General features: G+C 33.6%; 1 protein-coding gene across 1 annotated transcript in view; it reads left to right on the top strand.

Moving 5' to 3' along the window:
- The window catches only part of LOC143255063 (protein turtle homolog A-like), a 117,582-nt gene that overhangs the window by 102,016 nt on the left and 2,092 nt on the right, over window positions 1-13,474 (top strand). The window contains exons 10-12 of the mRNA XM_076510112.1: window positions 1,912-1,939; window positions 12,514-12,611; window positions 13,024-13,133. Coding sequence (XP_076366227.1) covers window positions 1,912-1,939; window positions 12,514-12,611; window positions 13,024-13,133 — 236 coding nt within the window. The remainder of the gene's footprint in view (window positions 1-1,911; window positions 1,940-12,513; window positions 12,612-13,023; window positions 13,134-13,474) is intronic.

Here is a 13,474-nt window from a genome sequence, read left to right as displayed (position 1 = left end):
TACACGAGTATAAGACGAAAGGGAGGACAGCTAGTCATCATGACCCACTGCCAACTCTTGGGCTACTCTTTTAACAATGAATAGTGGGATTGAATGTAACATTATAACGCTACCACGGTTGAAAGGGCGAACATGTTTGATGTAACGGGGATTTGAACCCGCGATCCTCGGATTACGAGTCCAGTGCCTCAACCACCTGGCCATGCCTGGCAGCATTTTCTGGGTAATTATGTTGTTACACAATCCTAATGTTATACAATCCATCTAACTCATAAATTGAGAAACAGTTACACAACCCAACTGGTCACAAAATGACCTTTTATGGATGGAAGAACCGTTGACATTCTTCTTAACACTAAATGAGATTTTCTGAACGGATAAACTGTTACATAATCCACCTGTTCACTAAATGATATTTTAAACTATTGAACATGATTTTGATGTTTTCACATGATCTCTGAGGTCTTTCAGAATTGTCTCGTTAATGGGAGAAACTCCAGAATTAAAACAAGAATGTTATTACAAATACCTTCATCGTGAATTTTTACTTTCAATGATATTTTGCGCAACAGTTTTAAACATATTTAAGTTTGCTTTAGGAAAACTCAAATGTCCCTTGAAGCATTATATAATTTTTAAATTATATGAAGTGCAGGTTTTAGTACAATGAATTAAACTAGAATTACCCAAAAGTATAGTCAACTAATAATAGTCCAGAGGTCGAGTTTTACGTCTTTTTTTATTAATTTAATGCACGAGTTTTTTAATACAAGTTGTTTACCGATACTCTCAGGTTTTATACCATCTCCACATGAACCCTTCCGACCTCAACACACTTCGCCATTTGCCATGCACGCGTTCAGAAGGTTCCTTAATTGTTTCCTGAGTGTTATTAGGCCCAAATATCTCGGTTATTGGAGTACTGGTCTTGTATGACTAGTTCTTTTCTTTCTCAAAGCACTGGACGGTTTCCTATCTCAGGTCCCCCGCGATGGGAAAGTTGGAAATCTATGGATTTACAATGCTAAAATCAAAGGTTCGATTCTTCTCGGTGGACACAGCAGATAGTTCAATGTGGCTTTATTATAAAACGAATGCAACATTCTCAGCTTCCATCTGCTGAATATCTAGGAAGTTCAAGTTTGTGGATCCAGTGATTTAGTTACAGAGCCTTGTTGGGACACCAAATTCTGCTTTATTTAATGCACTGTTTCTGGTATCTGTATACTCACACAGGAGTGGTTCTGTAAATATAATAACAGAACCGAATTTTGTCGTGAAGAACATTGACAAACTGACGATTGATTGGAAAGAATCATTGAATTGTGATTTAGGCCTAAGCTGGTAAAAGCAGACAAAATGTTACCTTTTAAACTATTATATACTTTATTTATCAATCTGTAGCGTAACAAGACGTTTCTTAACCATTATGTGTATAATTGTCATGTCCAATGTTTGCTTTAATTGTTTTTATCATTAATGGTGTTAAGTAATACTGTGATTTACGAATGTTGTTAATGTAAGCGAGGTCTATTGCCATCATAGTATCAAAATACAGTTAATTAGAAAGAGATTACTTGATAGTTTGGGAAAGGAAACTTTGAAAACTATGAAAGTTTCGAATTTTAAGCACCATCTCGGTCTTTATAAAGCTCGCCTTTTTAGTATATTACGTCTTACTAAGTACATAATATGGCTTTATTCAAGCAAACCTCTGTGTATTTCCACATTAGCTTTCGATCTGAACTCAGGATTTGGCGTAGACATTTCTTCCTATTCGAATCTTGTGTAAAAACTGACAAAAAATGAAAGGGTTAGTTAACTTTTTTCGGTTGGTAACTTCATATATTATTTTGTTTACAATGACATTTTCGAAGTTAAATCTCACCCTACCTTTTCTGGTATTTTTAGAATCAACCGAAGGAACAGTTGCTGATAAGTAAGTATGCAGTATTTTTTATATGTTTAAGTGTATGTATGTATGATAGACAACCTGACTTGCTTGTAGTCCGATAATTGTATCGTATGTATGTCTTAGTTTTATAATGATCTATTGTTATCAAACTCTCTTCTTTTCACGCAAAGCTTCCATACATCAACTTTGTATCGCTTTTCTTTACTTAGTCCAAGTGTAGGTAAATCTAATATTAAATTTTATGTTTAAATAAACAGTCCCAAGATAGATTAAACAGTAAAAATAAAACAACAGAAAATGAAACGTTTTGTATATTTGCATACCATTGAATGTAAACGGTCAACAACTAAAAAGTAAAACTACAGAAAGCAAAATGTATTGTGTAAAAAGTGAGAGAAATTATTAACAATGGAAAATAATTTTAACCGTAAAAAACAAGGATTCGTTTCAGATCTAAAGTATAGTAGAGATACTTTCACTGGCAATGTGTGTGTGTGTGTGTGTGTGTGTGTGTGTGTCTTTTCACACAGCAAAGCCACATCAGGCTATCTGCTGAGCCCACCGAGGAGAATCGAACCGCTGATTTTAGCATTGTAAATCCGTAGACGTACAGTTGTACTAGCGGTGGTCACTGGCAATCTAGTAAGGATACTGTCTTTAACAGTAGAGTAGGAATATCACCCACAGTAGAATAGGGATACTCTCAATGACAGTAGAGTAGAGATACTGTAACTGACGGTGCAATAGGGTTACTTTCATAAACAGTGTAGTAGGGATATCACTTACAGTGGAGTAGAGATATCACTGACAGTGAAGAAAGGATACTGGCACTAAGAGTGGAGTAGGCATACTGTCACTAACACTCAAGTAGGGAAACTTTCATTTAGAGTGAGTAGGGATACTTTTACTGACAGTGTAGTAGAGATAATGTCACTAACAGTGGAGTAGGGATACTTTCACTAGCTGTTGAGAAGGAATAATTTCGTAAACACTGCAGTAGAGCTACTTTCACTTGCAATGGAGTAGGTATATCACTTGCAGTGAGGTAGGGGTATTTTCACTGACAGTATGGTAGGAACACTTTCACTAATAGCGAAGTAGGGATAATTTCACTGACAGTGAAGTAGAGAACTTGTCACTAACAGTGGGGTACTAATAATATTACTAACACTTGAGTAGAAATACTATCATTAGAGTAGGGATTACATCCACTAACAGTAAAGTATGGATATTGTCATTAACAGTTGAGTAGGGATACTTTCACTAACAGTGTAATAGGGACATCACTCACAGTGGAGTAGGAATACTTTCACTGACAGTGCAGTAGGAATATTACTGACAGTGAAGTAAAGATACTGTAACTGACGGTACATTAGAATTACTTTCACTAACACTGAGAGTGGAGTAGGGATTCCTTCATTAACAATGTAGTATGGATACTTTCACTAACATTTGAGTAGGAACCCTTTCAAATATTGTGGAATACAAATCTTTACCGTTGTTAGTAAGTATCTGCTCGATATATTCAACTGACAGTTCCTGTACCAGGATTTCATAAAATCGGTTGGCGACACTAACGTTGTAAAATACACAGTAATTATTGTATAAACTTAAAATGTTTTGGAATAATAATCAGTGATGTCGAGAAACCCACTTGTTGAGAAATATATATGCAAAAACGGCTCGTTTGGGTTGAGAAAATATTTTACATAGAAGAGCGAACAACGTTTCGACCTTCTTCGGTCATCGTCAGGTTCACAAAGAAAGAGGTAACTGACCGGAAGCTGACCACATGTTTGAAAGGGGTTGTGTAACTGTGTGTCGAAATGTAGAGGGTGGTATTAGATGTTTGAATATATAATTTTATTTATTTATTATATTAATATAGGTATAAAGGCGTTCCTTTATATTGGTTTATTTTGGGTTTAAGTTGTTGTATAAGTAAGGCTTCTTTGATTTTGCGTTTGTTTATGTTTGTTTCTTTATTTAGTATTTGAGTGTTTTCTATGGTTATGTTGTGTTTATTTGACTTGCAGTGTTCGAAAACGTGTGAAGGTGACTTTTTATGTTCTTTGAATCTGGTTTCCATTTTTCTACTTGTTTCTCCAATATAGAAGTCGTGGCAGTTATCACATTGTATTTTATAAATAATGTTGGTGTGGTGTTTGTCAGTGTAGTTTTTACATAGTATAGACCTCAGTTTTGTGCCGGGTTTTGAATAAATTTGGTATTAACTGGAATGTCATATTTTGTTACTAATTTTTGCCAAATGTTGGTTATTTGTTTGCTGATGTCAGGAATATATGGTATACAGCAGTATATGGTTTCGTGGTTTTTTGATTCGTGAGCTGTATTTACTGTAGTTGGTTGATTTTGCTTTCTGTCTAGGTGTGTGCGTATAATGTTTTCTACGGTTTGTGGAGGAAACTTATTGAACTTATTGATGTTGATGAAGTATTGTTTTATTTTGTCTAATTCATCGTTAATTTTATCTGGTGAGCATAGTTTTATGGCTGTGTTTATTTGGTTTCTTAGTATGTTGAGTTTTTGTTTTGTTTCATGTGCTGAGTCCCAAGGAATGTATAGTCCAGTATGGGTGATTTTTCGGTGGATTTCTGTTTTGAATTGTGTGTCAGTTCTTGTAATTTTGAGGTTAAGAAATGATATTTGATTGCTTTCTTCCTGTTCACATGTGAAGTTAATGTTGGGATGTTTTGAGTTAATGTGATTGAAAAAATTAAGTATGTGTTCTGTAGATTTGAATCCCGCAACCGTGTCATCTACATATCTGTACCAGTATAGTGGTGGATGTAATGCTGTGTTAATTGCTTGTGTTTCAACTTGTGTGATAAAAATATTGGCTAGAACTGGTGATACTGGGTTGCCCATGCTTAAGCCATTTGTTTGTATATAGTTTTGGTTGTTGAACATGAAGTTTGTCTTTATCGTGGTGAATTCTATGAGGGTTGCTAACTGGTTACTGGGAATTTCTATAGTTGGGTTAGGGTCTCGGATATAGAGTTCTAAGGCTATCTTGCAGGCTTCAGTGGTTGGAACTTCTGTAAAGAGGGATATAACATCGAAACTGGCCATTAAGGCTTTATGATTAAGTTGATTTAGATTAGACTTGAAATTAAAAGAGTCTTTGATGAATGAGCTGGCTGCATTTGTTTGTATATAGTTTTGGTTGTTGAACATGAAGTTTGTCTTTATCGTGGTGAATTCTATGAGGGTTGCTAACTGGTTACTGGGAATTTCTATAGTTGGGTTAGGGTCTCGGATATAGAGTTCTAAGGCTATCTTGCAAGCTTCAGTGGTTGGAACTTCTGTAAAGAGTGATGTAACATCGAAACTGGCCATTAAGGCTTTATGATTAAGTGTTCTATCTATAACAGTAAGGTTTATTAACTTTAATTGACGAGAAAAATTCTTTGACAATACGTTTTTTTTTCATGAACACGTTATATTTTTGTTGACAATAAAAGAACTTATGACAAACATTTTATTTTTTATTAACTTTACTTCTTGTCTGTAATTTGGTACATTCAGAAATGTATAACCTATTGCAATGTTGTTGTTTTGTTATAGATCTATAATTTAAAGTTTATAACCTCTGTCTATAATATTAGGTTCATAACCTCTGGCAGTTGCTTTTAACTTTATACAGTAAATTATTGCGCATTTCAAAACTTTGAAATCATCAACTGATATTTTTCATATTATCTACTGTTTGGATTTGCTATATCTTTAAAACAACATTATTTTAAAAGGCGCTCAGTTTTAACTATATTTACAAGCTGTATCAATAATATTGATTTTTAAGACTGGTTAAGATACATGATTTGTCTAATATATTTGTCCTTTTCTTGAGTTTCAACCTCATCACTAATTGAACGCATGAGACAACTAGAATTATATTTAAACTTTAAGTCAAGAAGTAGTAAAGAAAGTATATTATATCAACTGTCAATTCCACCTGGACGTACTTAAGTACTGTTTAACAGAGTATGTTACTACTATACTACTGTGAAAAGCATACGTTTATGAACACATGGAATCATAATATGATTTAAAACTGAATATAATATATTCGAGATCTTCAAGTTGACAGACTGCAGCATTACTTGATTATTTGACCTAAGTGAGGAAAATATTCACGTTAAGTGGAACAAATATTTGCCCTAATATTACAAAACACATCTTTTTATGTATAGACGGATCGCTTTATGTGAAAAGAAAAATAGTGGTTCTCTAGTTTAACACAGTCACTATATTATTTTTATTTTTATTTGATAAGTGTAAATTTCAATGCACTTTCATGTACGTCGTATATTAGAGGCGTCACAGATAACACAGGCCAACGGTGGTTTTATTAACTTCAATTATTTCACATGTTTCATAGTAATTCCTGTATGCTGAATTAGAAAAAGATATCATTTTTTTCTTCATCACGTATAGATTTTTTACAAAACATCATAAGCACCTTTACACACACTAGATGGCAAAGATATGTGAACAACCCTTCTAGTTAGTGTGTTCAGCTATTTCAGCCACACCCACTGCTAACAGGTGCTTAAAATCAAGCATACAACCATGGCTAGGGAGACAAACATTGGTAGTAGAATGGGTCGTACTGAAGACCTCAGTGGCTTTCAACATGGCACTGTCATAGGATACCACCTTTCCAACAAGTCAGTTCGTCAACGTTCTCCCTTTCTACAGCTATCAACTGAAAGTGCTGTTATTGTGTAGTTGAAACGTCTAGGAGAAACAACAGCTGAACCACGCTTTTAGAACCTGATATCAGGAAACTTCTCTCTGTGATCGAGTATATAATAAAAATAGCTTTACACTTGGTAAAAGTAACTTTAACTAATCGAACTAATATATTATTAAATATCGCCTAAAATATTTTTTTTATGATAAGGACAACTTCGAAGAGTAAAAAACATCCCACAGATAGGTTTGGATTCGGCTTTAACAAAATATCACCAACTGAAAGCATAGCAGAATCGTTTCTGTTGGTAATACCAGCCTTAGTAGTGTGTCACTTTGGGCATAAGTTGCCTCTGAAGTTGCTGTCCGGATTTCGAAACTGTAGGTGTTGACCATAAAATCTTCATCAACTGCTGTACCCCAAGGGCGCAGGTTTATCCGTCTTCACCTATTGTACAAGACACAAGTTTACATTATCGTAGAGTTCTCTAGATTTCAGAGCCTCAGTTAACGATTTTGATCTATAAGGGAGATGTTAAAATGGAAGTCAGTTCTTTAGTGTGAATCGTGGATAGCTATTTACTATCTACCATCCACAGGAGGTCAAAAACAAAAGGATAGATGGATAGCTTTAGCACGTTTTTCGTAAATACAATAAACACATAGAAATTATTTAGTTATATGAATTAAACTATATAATGTAATAATGATAAAACCGCTTGCTTTACTTATTCATCGTTAACAAAATAATTGTTTCTTTAACAGAACCATTCGCCTTATTTACAACTCAGTAATTAAATTATAGTGTCTGGTGGCCAAAAAACAACAAATATTAGTTCGATTTTTCTGTTGCTTATAAAAGTAATGGTTTCACAATGGAACTTCTGGTTACGTACCAATTTGTAATTAATTTAAAGCTTTTACTGATTACAGATCAAAGTGTTCGACTTCCCTACCGTTATTAAAGTACAGGTTCTGGAATGGAACCATTGGCTACAGAGGCAGATTAATTATACCCACGTGTTCTACTTTTGTCCTAATGTTTCAAAAATAAATAGGCCTTTATTTATAAGTACACCAAGTTAGAAACAACACAGCTGCTTTCTCTTACATTTCGTACATCAGTGTATAACAGTAGGGGGAATTTTCTTTAACTGTTAATGTCTTTTTACGGAAAAGTAGGTGTACCTACTTTACAAAATTATTGTTAAAGTTGAATTAAAGTCTAATTACTTCACAAGATTGTTGTTGAGGTTGAAATAAAATACAACCTTTTCACAAGATTATTGTCTAGGCTCAAGTAAAGTACAACTACTTCACAATGTTGTTGTTTAGATTGAAGTAAGGTGTAATTGGAGATAAACTGGTATGTTTAAACGCATAAATGTAACATACAGCCATGAATTGGTAAGTTTTGATTTTTTTATTAATGTCTGAAAGGGAATTATGTTCAGAAAACATGAATAGTTTAAGCTATGCGAAAGGCACGGCCACGTTTCTACTTTTGTACAGATTTTTATTCTAACAATTTCAACAAAATGAATTTCTTGGTCGGAAGTTGCTTTCAAAAAAATTCCATTTAAAGAAATATTTTGGTTCAAAAATCGGATTACGTCACATTTACGTGCATGACGAAATAAAGCATGAGTAAGTAAATAAGATTTTGAAAATATTTTGGGAATAAATAATAAAAACATACGAAGTTACTGTCAACAACATGACAAAATAAACATGTATTGAAGCTAAATAATTCATAAATCTGAAAACCCAATCTTCTCGCAATTAAAAGGTTGAGACTTAAATGTACCGAAAATTTCGAATGGTAGAGAAGAAGAGAAGATACTTGTCCTAGAATACGTTGAAAGCTAACTCTGGAATATTATTTATCTATGGAAAGTGTATTACTTATAATAAATCTATTAACAGTAATTTCTGATCGATATTTAATCAGTTGATGTTTTGATATTTAACAATAGAAACTGAGTTTGTCTTCGGTTTTTAAATTGCTTTGATTCAAATTTGACAAGACTATATAGATGCGAAACTAGTAATTACTTTCATCATGACTACAAAATAACAAACATTCCCCCAAACAAAAATTCATAGTTAATTACATTGGTCTTGTAAACGTAGTCCCCTGCCAATATACAGTTGAACTTCTAAGGCATCATATATAAAACCACTTGTTTTCTCTAATTTATAATAAAAAAAAACGAATTACTTTTTGTCGTTTTCGAATACTTATTACTTTACGACACATAATTACCCTTTAGATATATTGTCGTTCTATAGAAAAGAAATACTAGCTTATTCATCTTGGAGGTGATCCATTTCAAGAAAAGCAAGTTTACTATAATTGATTTAAGATGGTGCATAACCTGCTGGTTGCACTTAAGACGAAGCCAATTTAACTACAATCAATATGTTTGTTTATAAAGTAAATTTACAGACATGATAAACATTTACTCTGGTTAATAAAAACTGTTAAGGAAAAGAAATCGGTAGAAAAATATTTATATTTTAATTTCAAAACAATATCACGATACGTTTTATTTTCTGACGGATAAAGATTTTCCACAATGTCAGGTTATATATTTTGTCTGACAAACTGTTTTCTGTAATTTCGATTCAACATATCTGTCTTTTTTGTTTGTTTTAGTATTTTGAACTTAAATATCACTTAAAGCAGAACTAAGGTATAATGGATAGATAGATATCTGTAATTCTAATTTGGTGTGATGGAAAATACCTAACTACCAATGATTAAGCTACTAGAAATCTGCTGGTAAGTTATCCTTTTATGCACCTGTTGGCTGGGCCTGATCACGTGGTTAGAGTGTTCGATTCGCAGTGTGAGGTTTGCGGGTTCGAATCCCCGTCCCACCAAACATGCTAGCATGCTAGCCCTTTCAGCTGATGTAACAGTTTATCCCACTGTTTGTTAGTAAAAGAGTAACCAAAAAATTGGCGGTGGGAGATGATGACTGGCTGCCTTCAGTCTAGTCTTACACTGCTAAATTAGAGATGATTAGCGCAGATAAGGCTCGTGTAGCTTTGCGCGAAATTCATAAACAAGCAAACCAAACCATTATTCATTGGTACTTACTACAAGTTGGTTCGTTCTCATTAGATCACGAACATCAGATGTATACCTATAGAACGAACTAAAGACTCGTTAAAATACTGGATATAACCGAAAATAGTAATTAAGATTTGCAAACCAAAGTGGGATGTACTTGAAATGAATGTTTTACAGAAGTAAGCGTTTCACACAAAAATCTGCGAATTATAGTTTATGTTTCCATCACTGCCTAAACCGTATTACAAATTTTAGGCCGGGGAGTGTGTTATGTGTTCACATTCAAGTGTTTGGTCAAATAGAAATAAGTCAAGACCTGACCGTGTTTACATTACTACCTTCCATATTTATAGTTTTATCAGTTTATAATTAAATATGGCTAGAGCTAGTAGCCCTTGTACCTTTTAACGAATATCAGAAAGAAAGAAAAACTATACAAGTTTCATATTCTCAATCGTACGTTTTGTAGTAAATTATGTTTACTCTAAATAATATAACACTGCTTTAATAAAGTGAATTAGATATAAGATAGAATCCCTGCTAATACCAACAAATAACACTATGTAATAAAAATTTTGTTCATGGTAGTATGTGTTATTCCTTACATGCTTATGTTGTAAAAGTACAGAAAATGACCTTTATTCCCTTCAAACTTTGCTTTTGTGACCTAGATAATGAAATTTAAAAATTAACTTATTTTCTATGTAAAAACGGGCAATTTTGCACATTTTCGCTTACATAAGGTCTGAATAAAACAACACATGAATTAAGATTTACATGTATTTATACTAAAGTTATACAAAAATGAACAAAATTGTTTAGAAGTGAGTAGTTTTTAGAGATTTACGACTGTAATGTAAATAACTTTCACGTATCATTCCCCAAATATAGTCTACCGTCATGTTTTCGTTATACGCTCCTTGGTAGCGGTGTTCAAAGTCCAGTATATCTTAGTGGAAGCGTTCGCTTTGCTTCTCTGGGTTTCCTCCCATTTTCTCCTTGAATTTATCAAGATGAGCGTCAAGGATATGGACTTTGAGGGACATCCTGCAGCCCATTTTGCCGTAGTTCTTCATCATTGCCTCAACCAGTTCCACATAATTTTTGACCTTGTGATTGGTCAAGAAGCCCCAAACCACTGGGACTAAGATGCCCCAAGCATTGTCATTTCTACTGAGCTTATTGGAGCATTCTGTGCACTCCAGGATCTTCTTTATTTGTGGTCCAACGATGACACCAGCTTTGACTTTTGCCTCATACAGCTTAGGGAAGAAGTCTCGAAGGTAGTTGAAGGTTGGAAACTCTTTATCAAGAGCTGTGACAAATTGTTTCATAAGATCCAATTGTATGTGCAGTGGTATGAATACCACCTTTTGGAGGTCCACCAGATATTTAAGTTTTAAAAGGTCTAAAATTTGTATAATATAAAATCTTACAGTTCAAACAAGCAAACATTGTCCGTCTTAACTTCTAGAGTTTTTTTTGTTTTTTTTTTGCAGTGCTCACAAGTAAAATAAGGTGCCCAGGGTTTGTCTTGATTCCCGACAGGCATGCTGAAATATGCTTTGAAGGCTTCACACATTTTAGCAGATGCTGCCACAGGGCACTTTTTCGCTCTTTTCTTGTTAAATTGGCCACATACATAGCAGAATGCGTCTGGAGAATGCTTGCAGCTTCTTGATGCTATCTCTGATAAAATCAGATAGGTTTATGTGTTCATTTAGGCAGATAGAATTAAACTGAAATGGTGAGTGGTGGGTCCCTGTATATATATGGAAAGTTCTAGAAAATTCTCATAAGTTCTACAACATTCCAGAAAATTCTTGTAATTTCTATAATATTCTAGAAAGTTCTTGAAAATTCTTGAAAGTTCGAGAAAAGTCTCTATCAGCTACTCAGCACTGAATCTGCCTGGAATGTTCTTGAAAATGGGTAAATTTGAAAATTTTATTAACCAGGTTATAAAAGCAAAGTTTGAAGAGAAAAATAGGTCTTTTCCATTTACTTTAAGCATAAGCAATTGTAAAATAACATTTTCTGCCCAGGAACAAGAACAAGTAAAAATTTGTTACATAGTGTTATTTAGTGCTTCTTACTATGAATTATTGTCATTAGCTTTCATAGTGCTATCAAACAGCTCTAAATATGACCTACCTAATAAGTAACGTCAAATTACTGTGAATTACTGTCTTCGGTTTTCAAACAACTGCAAAACACACCTCAAATGTGGCCACCTTGATAATAATGTGATGTTAGTGTGAATCATTGTCATCAACTTTCATACAGCTACTAAATGCACCTCAGATGTGATCCCCTTCATAATAATAACACAGTGTTATTGTGAATCATTGTCATCAACTTTCATACAGCTACTAAACCCGCTCCAAATATGGTATCCTCAATAATAAAATAAAGGTACTTTGATTTACAGTTGTCTGCTTTCATTCAAGTACCAAACGCTCATCAACTTCCAGCTGGTCTATATTTATTAAACATAGTATTTCATTCTTCATTACCCATCTTTCGCCATCAAACAAATAAATTAATTTTTCAAACAGCTACTCAATACTCGCCACAAGTAGATTTGGCCATCGCTCTAATGATGGAGTATGAAACACCAAACCTCAGACGTGGAGTCCATCGGGCAAACCACAAGTCAGCAATCTTTTCGAAAATTAATATATACATAAAGTTACTTTCTTGTTTCGGTACTTTCTAGTGACGTTTCATAGATATTTAAATTATTTTCTTCCTTTCTAAGCACTTATATAAAGATGTTTCTCATGTATTTATTTAACCCAAGGAATCACACGTTACTCCAAAAAGAGACAGATGAATATGTGGAAACAACAGACTCGAGAGAACCTGACGTTATACCAGCGATAGCCATTGATCCACATGGTAACGTTAGACTAACTTTTGTAACCAATACTCAGCAGTAACGTAATTCTATATCAACTATAGCAGTCCAGATTTGTCTTTTAACTACAATATTGCTTGTAACGATTTTTATCTTAGAAACGTGCTCTATTAATTAAGTTTCATTAATTTTATTTTTTCCTAAATATATTTAGTGTCCTGTAATTAAACATCAGAAATTTTCATGAATTAACACCATAAAATGTACTTACAGTAAGCTGTAAATTAATTATATCTACTATATCTATGGTGTTAGGTTACGCCTTAAAAACATTTTCAAATTTGTAAAGTATTTATTCAACTGATATGAATTGATATATTAACCCAGAAGTAAAGGAAGTGAAAAGAAATATTTTGTAAATAATAACCTAAGATATCCCACTTTGTCCTTCAGTCCGAAGTGAAGCACTATATAAAGATGGAGTTCTATTACACAAACAAGGATACAGTAAAACTCGACCAGAAGTTACAGCTCATGATATCATTCTAGTCGGAAACACAATGGTGAGCTCCAAGAAATAAATCGTTTAAGTGGGATCGATTCCTTCTGTATGTAGTAGGTGGTTAATCAGTTGGTTTTCCAAGGATACCTTAAAATTAATTTCAGGTTACAGTAAGTCAATTCAATTAGCAGACGTAACTGAGTGAAAATATCGTGGAACTCAGATAAGATTTTCCACTTTGATGACGGAGTTATTCTTTCTGTTAAAGTTAAGATTAATTATTATAATCTGGACAGTTCGAAAATAATTTTAGGAAATAAGTAAGTTAAAGCTATTAATTATAACTATCAAACATCCGGGAACTAATAATGATAAGCTTCTCATAACCTGTAAGGAAGGATT

Source organism: Tachypleus tridentatus, chromosome 7 (assembly GCF_004210375.1).
Source record: "Tachypleus tridentatus isolate NWPU-2018 chromosome 7, ASM421037v1, whole genome shotgun sequence".
Taxonomy (NCBI): Eukaryota; Metazoa; Arthropoda; class Merostomata; order Xiphosura; family Limulidae; genus Tachypleus; species Tachypleus tridentatus.
The sequence above is the reverse complement of the archived record's forward strand: the minus strand, read 5'-3'. Positions and strand labels throughout refer to the sequence as shown.